The sequence below is a fragment of the Sebastes fasciatus genome, chromosome 13, assembly GCF_043250625.1.
Source record: "Sebastes fasciatus isolate fSebFas1 chromosome 13, fSebFas1.pri, whole genome shotgun sequence".
NCBI classification, from domain to species: Eukaryota; Metazoa; Chordata; class Actinopteri; order Perciformes; family Sebastidae; genus Sebastes; species Sebastes fasciatus.
The window spans coordinates 29262758-29275079 of record NC_133807.1 but is presented as its reverse complement, the minus strand read 5'-3'; the positions used below and the strand labels follow the sequence as shown (position 1 = coordinate 29275079).

The window sequence follows — 12322 nt, the reverse complement described above, 5'->3', positions numbered from 1 at the left end:
AAAAATGTGCAGGTGCAGATAATAATTCATAATACTTGGCCCTGAGAGTGGAAACAGTAACTACTTTGTTTACATTGATTTAGTTTGAGAAGTAATACAGAAGGAGAAATCATGTGGGTTTATGTTGTTGTTGAAATAACAGCTGATGTAAAGCTGTTTCCAGCAGAGTGCTTGTTTCTACAGCAGCCAAGACTAAAACAACACAACAAAGGATGTAAAAAAAAACAATTTTTTTATTGTCTAATTCAGCCCATTAAACTAGACAAACACCAGGAAACATAAAGTGCTGTTTTATTTAAAGAGGACCGTTTATGTTATTGTGCTTTCTCCCTTTCCTTTAGTATGTTACATCGGGGGTTTTTTGTGCATGTACAGTAAAAGGTCTGCAAAGTTACAAAGTCCACACCAAAGGGAGTTACTCTCCCCCACAGAAACAGTGCTCCTGAAACGCCTTGATTGAAGTCCGTAACGTGGTGATGTCACCAAGTAACACATTTGCATGATACCTGCCTAGCAGCTAGTTTAGCACGCCCTCAAACAAAGCTAGTTAGAGCGGAGATGGAGCGGAGTCCGAAGAGTTTGGTTCAGTTGACCAATCACAACAGAGTGGGTCAGCTGACCAATCAGAGCAGACTTTTTCAGGAGGCGGGGCCAGCAGCTCAAACAGAGCGTTTCAGACAGAGGGTGCTGCAACAAAGCCAGTATGAGAAAAATAAAGTGTTCTTTGAACATTAAATCATGTAAACATGTTTTTGTAGAAACCCAAAATACAAGTCTGCACCGGAAAATAAGCATAACAGGTCCTCTTTAAGCTTTTTCCCACTTTCTAATATGTCATTTTTTTTATGAATTTTAGTTTTTTTGTGTTATTTTTTGGACCACACCAGCCCTTTTGCATGTTTTATCCACTTTACTTAAAGCTATTTGTACCTTACATCACATCTGTTCACCACATCTTTGCAGGAACTCTATAGTGAACATTACGGTTGCTTTTATCACTGTTAAATTCTTGATAGTGGATGCAGTTGTACATGCATACTAATTTACTCCGCTAATACGTAAACAATAATGTAACTTTGACTAAACTAAAAGTAAATACGATGTTTATTGCGATCATTTTTCTTCCAAGAAAGTTTTGAGAGGTGTTGTTGCTTTACAGACATCAAAGTTAATAACTGCTTGAAAGAAAAACACATTCATACATGCAGTATTGTATCGATGATTTGTAGTAAAGTCGAGCAAAACCATGTAAAAAACACTGATAACTTTTAACCAGAGTGCATCTCACTCTCGCTCTCTAGTGGCCGGTCTGTTTACTGCAGTGAGGTTTCTATTTCTATTAAAACATCTGTGCTTTAAATAAAAACTCATAACCTCTTCACGTCCAACATGCAGGTAGAAGGTGACTCAATGTAAACAAGTGCAGAGACGTATGGGATTCAGCTGAGCGAGGGCAGTTTTCATTAAAAGTCCAGCTCCGTGTGTGCATGCAGGTGTTTCAATACTGTGTGTAAATGTCATCTCCTCACAGCACCCCCTCAACACGCTGAGTCTTGTTGCTTTTAATTCTCCGTCTCTCTCCACAATGTGCAACGCTGACCTTGACTTTCCTCCGAGGCTATAGCGTCTTCGCACAACTGTGTGGTTGCCGTGGAAACAGGTGCGAGATGCAGGGATGCGACCAGATGTGACAGAAAAAGGACGCCCTCTTGTTTTTCTAGTGATGCCTTTGATCATTTTATCACTCATACTGTAGATTTAAAATAATGACTCATCAAATCTGTCCATTTCTTTTCCCGGCAGCAGCAGCACATGCACGCGCCAGCTAACGTTTCACTAATGAGTTGAGTTTCTTCTCTCTTCTAGGCCTGCCAGTTAAATATCCACTATCTCAAGGTAGCTCTTCTGCCTGCTCCGTCTCTATTTTCTTCATCACTGCTCAGTTTACTTACCGTGTTAGGATTGTTTGTGGATCTCTGATGGGCTTCCACAAACGAATCTGATTTACTAACAAAGGCTCTCAACAGCATATAGTTGAACCAGCCCAATTTGCTTGCTGTCACAGACACATTTCTCTAAATCCTCTCACACACTAACCTTCTCCTCCTTTCCGTCTCACGCTTCATGTAAAATTAAAGGGACTACATATCATTTTAATATAAAGGAACAATCCAGTAAGAAAATTAGAGGATTTGGCAGCATCTGCTGCAAAGGTCAGCATCAGCAAAGTCTGACATTTGGCTTCACAGTGCAAAATGGAAAGCAGCTGGTGTTCCTCCAGCACAAAAAAAGAACTATTAATATAACAAAATAATGTAAATCTAACATATGTAGTCCCTATCCTTTACGCAAACACCACACAGCATTGTTGTTAGTAAATTTGTGGACCGCTCAGGTCTGTTGGTGCCATCATCTTTACCACTATCAGTGCACTGTCATTGGCCAAGAGAGCTTCACACCGGCTCCTCATTGGCTGACAGCGTGGTCCACAGTCCGCCCTCTACTAGTCCGCCTTTCGGTCCGGACTATAGAAGGCTTGAAGCATGGATGGACACTTTATGCACTGTAACTGTATGAATGAATGCACACACAGGCAGGCTGTGTTGCTGTTCTTGGTGTGCATGCCAAATCTCTCCACACAGTGGCAGTGTTATATCTATTATAAGACTGCTGTGTGGCTGCGTTGTGTGTGTGTTTGAATACACTTTTGTGTGGCCACTCTGACGTCAATATTCCAACTTTTGTTTGTGTTGAATCAGGTTGATGTGATTTGTTTATGATGTGAAATGTTGGTGTACAGTTCATGTAGATATTCAGTGTTTTTTTAAAATGACCACCAGATGGTAAAGGTGACGATGGAACAGCTGCAGTAAACAACCACAGGATCACCACATTATTCAGATGTTTCCTCAAGACAAAACTTTACTACACGATAAAAGCAACAGCTGCGATGTAATGACGTTTCCTGTGTAGTGCTGACACTCCTAAATTAGACATAAATAGATGTCAACACCCACGCTTTAAAACTTAGTTAGATATAAAGCAGACCAGATCTGTCCTTGGTCGACCTCCTCCAGCAGCGCTCAAGTAGTGTTTATGTCAGTAGTTACCAGTGGTGGAATGTAACTAAGTACATTTACTCAAGTGCTGTACTTAAGTACAGCTATGAGGTACTTGTACTTGAATATTTACATTTGATGTTACTTTCCACTTTTACTCCACTACATTTTGAAAGCAAATATTGTACTTTTTACTCCACTACTTTTACAAAATGTATCTTAAAGGGAGATTTGTCAAGTATTTAATACTCTTATCAACATGGGAGTGATCAAATATGCTGCTTTATGCAAATATATGTATATATTTATTGTTGGAAATCAATTAACAACACAAAACAATGACAGATGTTGTCCAGAAACCCTCACAGGTACTGCATTTAGCATCAAAAATATGCTCAAATCATAACATGGCAAACTGCAGCCCAACAGGCAACAACAGCTGTCAGTGTGTCAGTGTGCTGATTTGACTATGTAGTGACCCAAACTGCATGTGATTATCATAAAGTGGGCATGTCTGTAAAGAGGAGACTCGTGGGTACCCATAGAACCCATTTTCATTCACATATCTTGAGGTCAGCGGTCAAGGGACCCCTTTGAAAATGTCCATGGCAGTTTTTCCTCGCCAACATTTAGCGCAAGTTGGAGTGTTATTTAACCTCCTAGCTAGTATGACATTGTTGGTACAAATGGATTTCTTAGGTTTTTCTAGTTTCATATGATGCCAATATCTTCACTCTAGCTTTACAACTACAACATCGCAAGTTGCGTTGATGCATTAAAGAAATTTGTGGCGTTAAAACAAATTTGCATGAGCGCGTTATTATCGCGTTAACTTTGACAGCCCAAATATGAATAAATCCAAGACACATGCAATGATCATGTCATGCAACTGCTGAATTAGGGTACTGGCACCTTTTTTTGGTCCACGTCAGGCACTGGATGAAAGCCACAACAAAATATTGATTAATGACACAAGTATGTGAAATTAATGATTTCATATTTGTGTCCCCATTACTGGAACATTTTGTTGATGATATGTAAATTTCAATAATAATGGGCCTTTAGAAATAAGGATGTAAACGTGTTAAGGCACCTACGTTCCCTCTTTGGTCGAGTCCTGCTGGTTTTATTCCAGCTGTCTCCTCTGGGACTCAGTTACACCAGCGAGGTTGAATTAATTAACCGCAATGAATTACTTGGAAGCGTTTTCCCCCACAGTATCTCCTCTGTAACTACAAATGACACACTCGTTAATGTTTACATTATTCTGCTCTTAATTAACCTAACCAGGTGTAAATGCGGAGCCACTTAACCCGAGTCAAACATGTGTCAATTGTTATGTTGAGTACATTAAGAGTAGAGAAACGGTTGGCGTGGCAACAGCCTCTCCGTGCCCCACCGGTCGCCTGTTTTTCTCTATCTGACAGAAACAGACAGCGGCTGCAGTCGTGATGGGAGCTGGCAGGGTCCTAATTGCCCTTTTTTGTTCAAAGGCGCATGGCAGGCCAGTCATTATAACAACAGGGAACCTTGCAGCACTGGCAGCACCCCACCTCGCAATTTCTCAAAATGCACCAGTAAAGAGCTCCTGCTGAATATCTGTCAGGAAAAAAAAGATCACTATGTTCTCTCAACATAGACATAGAGATAGTGTAGAGACGCTTGATTTGATTCTGACTTGTGAATATGCAGCTCACCAGTTTAATGTGTATATATTTTATTGAAAAATAGATGCAAGTCATACCATGTACAAATAAGGCAATATTGTTCCTTTTATTTTTCCATCCCTTCCCACCCTAGCGATAACAGTAGAAACAAACAAAAAATACACAACGAATGGAAAGGAAAGAAAAAAAAAAAATTTAAATAATGATGAAAAAGAAAAAATGAAAAAGAAATAAATACATTAATTAATAAATACGTAAGTAAGTAAGTAAGTAAGTAAGTAAGTAAGCAAGTAAATAAATAAATAAATACATTAATTAATAAATAAGTAAGTAAGTAAATAAATAAATACATTAATTAATCAATACGTAAGTAAGTAAGTAAGTAAGTAAGTAAGTAAGTAAGCAAGTAAATAAATAAATAAATACATAAATTAATAAATAAGTAAGTAAGTAAGTAAGTAAATAAATAAATACATTAATTAATCAATACGTAAGTAAGTAAGTAAGTAAATAAGTAAATAAATAAATACACAAATACATAAATACATAAATTAATGAATAAGTAAATAAGTAAGAAAGTAAGTAAGTAAATAAATAAATAAATACATTAATTAATAAATACGTAAGTAAGTAAGTAAGTAAATAAATAATTAAATAAATAATTAAAACGTTTCATAAATATATAAATTAATAAATAAATAAGTAATAAGTAAGTAAATAAATAAATAATTAGATAAATATAAACACAAACACCAGCATGGAAGATGACAGAAATGTTGACGGCCAACATGATGCACCTTGTGTGTCAATATGCATTGGATTAGAGTTAAGTTAAGTCTTGTATGGGTGCCACTCTAAGCGCGAGCCTTATCACAGGTAGCCGTCCATTTATCAAATAGGGGTCGCCACATTTTCAGGAAGATGTTATGTCAGTTAGTAAATTTATAGCGAAATCTCTCCTAACCAGTTTTTAGGATGATGGCGAGGGATGTTAGTTCATCCGTCGTGGCACCTTGGAGCAAATGAGAACGTAATAACTGCTTAACAATTACAGAATGTATCATCATGTGTTACAGTAGAATGAAATGTAACGGCCAGCATGCAAAATACTGTAAAAAAAATATCTTTAATGGGATTGAAAATGTAAAATATCATGTAATCAATAACATGATACATCCCTTTTGTACTACATAATTCATGATGCAATAAATATATTATATGTCACATTTCATCGTGAATTTATGTCATGGACAGCATTTTCAACCCACTTAGAGAGATATTTTTATTACATTTTTATGTGGTTATTTCATTATCAATTGTTAATGCGTTTTCAGATTTTAATGATCTAGATTATATCTTACTGAAAAGCAGCAGAAGGACACACAATCAGTAACTGACGAGCACACTTCCTGCTGAGAACGATGAGTCCCGCTTCATGTGGCGGTCTGTGATCTGCTCTCTGTGAAAGCCAGATGTGGATATCTGACTCCAGACCAGCTGTTATAGACACCAGCATGGCGACTGACTAAGCCCTCCATGTCCACTTCCTATAATTTGCTTTATTTGTTAACGTGAAACTAGATCAAATCTCATATAAATACTGAATATAACTGTTGTACACCACAGAAAGCCAAGCTGGGCCACGGTAAGAAAGTGATCACGCCATCAGACCACCGGCGGTTCAGCCTGCCTTCAAGCAACATGGACCGGATGCGGCTGAACGACTTCAACTTCCTGGCCCTGCTGGGGAAGGGCAGCTTTGGCAAGGTGAGAGCCTTGACACTGCAGACGTGATATAAAAGCTAATCAATCATTGTTAATGCTTTAAACATGGCAGCTTGGCAGTTGTTTCATTGTGACCTTTGACCTGTGTCGTCTTCATCTCCCTGCAGGTGATGCTGGCGGAGATGAAGTCGACGGAGGAGCTGTATGCCATCAAGATCCTGAAGAAGGATGTGGTGATCCAGGATGATGACGTTGAATGTACGATGGTGGAGAAGAGGGTCTTAGCCCAGAGAGACAAACCGCCCTTCCTCACGATGCTCCACTCCTGCTTCCAGACTGTGGTGTGTGGACAAAAAACACTTCAGACAAAAGTCATGATTACTTTAAATACGTTCTTGGTTACACTTCATTTTACTGGTCCGCAAATTTCATTTATAATTAGGTGATAATTAGCAAGTAACCTGTTTGAAATTTCTTTGGAATTACTGCCAAAAACATTAGCGGGAGGCTGAGGCAGGAAAAGCCAACACTAGGATCAGCATTGATTCATGGAGAGACCTCCGTGTGGTCAGCTAACATTACTGCCAAGCAGGTGAAATATAGAGTGATATTGTGGTTTTAGCTGACGTGTGTCGCCTCACTGTGTTGACAGACGCTTGCACACTCCAGGTAGCGCGAGCAACAGGACACTGACTTTCGTTGACTTAACGGCCACAGGTGTCGCTGTTACAACCTATTTCTGATTCTTACAAACCCTTTAAATAAATAACCAGCTATTAGAAAATATAATTATTAAATAATGTATTAAGTAAAGACATTCTTTATCAATTTTGAGGTAAATATTGGGGTATTTTGGCAGTAACTCCAAAGAAATTTCAAATAGGTTACCTGCTAATTATCACATAATTACAAGGAAATTTCCAGACCTGTAAAATGAGGTGTTACCACGTACTTCCTGCGCTGCTCCAGAACTGCGCAGGAACACAATAAATGTGACTTTACCCTTTATTTAAAGGGTGCCATTGTGCTCCCTCATCACTCTTTCAAGAGCTATTCCATTCCTGGTAATTTAAACCGGTGCGTCTACCATTACATCTGTATTTGCCTTTCCTACTTACATTTATTCACACTCCTTCTCCGGCGCACCTGCAGAGAAAATTGATACTGAACCAAGACCACCCTGGAATACGAAGTCTCCAGTATGACGTCAACTCTGTGCGTAGACAGGGTGACTCAAGGAGTCTTTAATAAAAACTACATTTACTGATCAAAGCTTCCTGAATGATAATGCAGGTATACGAGCTGCTTCTATCCTGAAAGAATAGATCATGTCAGAGAGGTGTTGAGATACATTATATACATACAAGCTTTTCTTCTAAAGGTAATTCTATCCTAATGCACTGCTGGTTCTAGTGTGCACATACTGTACTCTTCTTTGTGTAGCATCCATTTAGAGCTGCTCTTTGGGCATTAACATCCTTTTCATGTTTTAAATCTAGGATCGGCTGTACTTTGTGATGGAGTACATCAACGGGGGAGACCTCATGTATCATATCCAACGTATGGGCAAATTCAAGGAGCCGCAGGCAGTGTAAGGACACTCTAGTTTATCCACAGTTACCTGTTTTAACAAGATATTCACCAAGCAGATTAAATATTTTACACCCACCGCTAACGAAGCAGTAGTGCTGTACTGCACCGACATCTAAATGCCAATATTCTGATATTTTGTGCGCAAATTTTTGCTATCGATATTTATTTTTTCTATTATTATGCTTTTATTAAATAGTAATAGTAGAGGGATGGATAATGACATGCCAGGAATTGGCTCAGCAAATTGGAGAGAAAATGAGGGAAAAGGTTAAAAAAAAATTATAGAAATTTTTTAAATAAAATTGGACTATTATTCGGGCTGTCAATCGATTAATATATTTATATTATAATATCAATACCTAGTGACAAAAGATCAATAGTATTAATGATTTGTATCTGTTCAAAATGTACCTTAAAGGGTGATTTAACAAGTATTTAATACCCTCATCAACATGGGAGTGGACAAATGTGCTCGCTTTATGCAAATGCATGTATATATTTATTATTGGAAATCAATTAACAACAAAAAACAATGACAAATATTGTCCAGAAACCCTCACAGGTACTGCATTTAGCATAACAAATATGCTCAAATCATAACATGGCAAACTGCAGCCCAACAGGCAACAACAGCTGTCAGTGTGTCAGTGTGCTGACTTGACTATGACTTGCCCCAAACTGCATGAGATTATCATAAAGTGGGCATGTCTGTAAAGGGGAGACTCGTGGGTACCCATAGAACCCATTTTCATTCACATATCTTGAGGTCAGAGGTCAAGGGACACCTTTTAAAAATGGCCATGACAGTTTTTCCTCGCCAAAATTTGGTAGTTCTAGTTTGGAGCGTTATTTAACCTCCTTCCCGACAAGTATGACGTGGTTGGTACCAATGGATTTCTTTGATTTTCTAGGTTCATGTGATAAAACTGAGCGCGCTACAACCTAAAAATTGCAAGTTGCATTAATGCGTTAAAGAAATTAGTGGCGTTTAAAATAATTTGCGTGTTTTGCTGTCTTGTATTCAGTATAAATTACTTCCCTGACACATTTTCTTTTCTCATTTTCAATTTTGCAGGTTTTACGCTGCAGAGATCGCTGTCGGTTTGTTTTTCTTGCATCGAAAGGGAATCATCTACAGGTGGGTGAGTCAGAGAGAGAGAAACCAGTTCTAATGTAATGACGCACCACAATCACTTCAAATTCATTCTCTGCTACATGGAAAACAAATATAAGGCTTCTTACGTTTTACAAATACATCAGAGGAAAGTAATCTTGGATAGATAGATGAGGTGAGTACGAGCAGAGAAATATATATTAAGGCTGAGAAGAGAGTGACTCATTGAAGAAGTGAATCTATAGGCAATGATGCTGAGGCAGTGTAAGAGGAGGAAAACATGGTGGACAAGATGAAGATATACGTGATGAAGTAGTTTAGATATCGACTTGGACGGAGAGACTGATGGGCAGAGTAAAGCAGACAAAGGACAAGATGAGGAGATAACAGATAAGACAGAAAGAAAGAGAAAGTAGGAAAAGTAAGCAGGTCCAGAGAGAGAGATTAGACATGGACGTGTAGATTTAAACCTCGCTGTGTGTAAACTGCACAGCTTGGATACCCTTCAGGAAGGAGGCGACTATTAAACCCCGATGCAAAAATAGAAAGGAGGGAAAGAAATGTTTGACAGAGACTAAGATCACCCTGCTCCTCTTCAGTACTTCAGCTAAGGAGGACTCCCATCCATTCTGCATGTCTCACCAGCAGCCTTGTGTTTGGCGTCCTGACACTGCTTTGTGACATAGCTGCCAGAAGTGGTGAATGAGGAGGGGAGGAAAATGAAGACATGAAACATAAGACAACTGACTTCATTGTAAGAGCAAAAAGAAAAAAGCACAGAGGAAAAAAGGATTTCAGGCCAAGAAAAAGGATGATTGTTTGTTTCCCGGCGTCTGATGTGTGCTGCAGACAGATAAACGGCTCAGAGAGGCAGCTAGTGGTGCAGTAGAGCTTTTCTGTGCTCCTCTTTGGATATATAGACAGTTGACAGCAACACACAACAAGAATCAAAGCGGTCATAAATGCTCACAAGCTTGTCTCTGCTGCAGGGATCTGAAGCTCGATAACGTGATGCTGGACTCAGAGGGCCACATCAAAATTGCTGACTTCGGCATGTGTAAGGAGAACATGTATGAAGGCATGTCCACGCGCACCTTCTGCGGCACTCCGGACTACATCGCACCGGAGGTGAGAATGAGATGTCTGTGACGTCATCTGGATGGATGAAAGCAGATTGGGTTATATTTTCATAATGTATTTATATTTTGCTAACATTAGATATTTACACAGCCAACAGCCATATAGCTTGATATACTGTATCTTATTATATGATACATGTTACGGCCTCTCCAACATACAAAAGGCACTGGAGAGACCCAAGCATATGAAAAGACGCCGTTGGCCCAATCCCAATGTCCACACTCACAGACTTTGAGACGCGTTACCACAAAGTCCTTGAGGGTTTAGGCTTTCCCACTGTCAAATCGTCAAGTCCTTAAGGGCTCTCTCGCAGTCATTTTGGGACCTTTATGAACACTTTCCGTAAGTACGCATTTCTGCAGACTTTGCCTGAGGGAATTACCCACAATTCATAGCGTTGTGACGTAACACAGGGTTATATGGTTTCCAGGGGAAGCCCAGAGGTAAACAAATAGGATGGCATATGGGTTTTCAGCTGAATGAATAACTTATTTTTTAACATTTTCATTTTCATTTATCATTGCTGTCTAGGGTTGTTCTTACATTCTCCAATTGTAAAAATATGTAGCCTATACCCTGAATAATAATTAAAAAAAACATAATTTTAGTCAACCAAAATGTGCATCCTAGCCTATGTACGTCTACTGACCGGCGACTTATCCTCTAATTTTGCCGAACTTCAATAGGCTAGCTATGGATTCCAAATCTCAAAAAAGAAAGGTCTCGGAGGAAGATAGAACATTTAATAGTGCATGCAATTTGCATGCACTATTAAATGTGCAATTTGCAATTGAAAGACATTTCCAGAACAAGCACACGTAACAATATACTCTGTAGTATTCTCAGTGAATTCTCAATAAAACAACAACTAATGAAAGCATTTATTTACACAGCGTAAAGAGCAGAGATGACTCATTTAGAGTAATAAGATGCTTGTCTGCCTTGTTTATGTATTTCTGTGGGCATTTATCCCCTCCCATCTGTCTGCACTGACTCATTAGAGAGCATATCGTCTACAGGTGGGAGGTGAGGGAAGCCCTTACTCCTGTTTCTCACAGGGAACTTCATCTAAACGGGTCTTTTTCCAGACTCCCTGCTCTTTAAAAATAAATCAGGGACAACTCAATATGCATTTTGTTTCACTTGATATCAAAGACTTTATAATGACTTCAGTAGCCATGATTTTTTTGCTCTTGTGACTTCAATTTATGGCATTATAGCACAAAAAAAGTCATTTTCAAACCATTTTTCAGGCAACGTATAGCCAAGAAATAAACTGGATGCAAACCCACTGCAGTATTTTCTGACTGAGCATCAGGAGAGACACATAAACACTTGCACATCACAGTCATGTGTGTGAATCATTGTTAACTGGATGCATTTCTGTCTTTCTGTTAAAGGCGAGTGCAGCTGTGCTTTAGCTCTTTGCATCTGCGTGATTATTCTTGTGTGAGTGTGTCAGTGTGTGTAGACTGTGTGGGAGGGAGGTGTAGGATGGCAAATTGGATGGTGGGAGAAAGCGCCTTTGTTATGGCAGCTCAAAATAGCTGACTGTATTTAATGGCGGTTGATTTGGTCGGAGTTTAGGTGAGGGAAATGTTACTGTTCACGGTTTTCTCTTGATCTTTACAGCAGCAGCAGAAATAAAGCTTTTTAGTCTTTTATAACTGAGCCTGTTCATAACCACACTTGCTTGTACAATACATACATAAGTGGGGTAATGTGTGCATAATATATTTGATTGTTCCTAGTTTTTAATCTTTTCTCTTTTTGTCTCTGTCAGATTATAGCATACCAGCCTTATGCAAAATCAGTGGACTGGTGGGCTTATGGAGTTCTTCTGTATGAGATGCTGGCAGGACAGGTAATGTGTTTTGTTTTTTCCTGCACCAGTTGCAGTCTATAAGGTCTTTAAGTTTTTGTTTTATACATCGTCCCTCAATTAGGACTATACATTTAGTGCTGTGTATCCATAAAGTTGCTATTTTCAGATTCTCAAATGAGAGGATTTGCCGCATTTCTCT

At 38.8% G+C, this 12322-nt stretch overlaps 1 protein-coding gene across 2 annotated transcripts in view; it reads left to right on the top strand.

The window, feature by feature from the left end:
• The window catches only part of prkcab (protein kinase C, alpha, b), a 117340-nt gene that overhangs the window by 96074 nt on the left and 8944 nt on the right, over positions 1-12322 (top strand). The window contains exons 9-15 of one of the 2 annotated variants that reach the window (XM_074656748.1): positions 1867-1896; positions 6353-6493; positions 6619-6792; positions 7951-8042; positions 9120-9182; positions 10148-10286; positions 12082-12162. In XM_074656748.1, the coding sequence (XP_074512849.1) occupies positions 1867-1896; positions 6353-6493; positions 6619-6792; positions 7951-8042; positions 9120-9182; positions 10148-10286; positions 12082-12162 (720 nt within the window). The remainder of the gene's footprint in view (positions 1-1866; positions 1897-6352; positions 6494-6618; positions 6793-7950; positions 8043-9119; positions 9183-10147; positions 10287-12081; positions 12163-12322) is intronic. The other variant, XM_074656749.1, reaches the window with a different exon arrangement.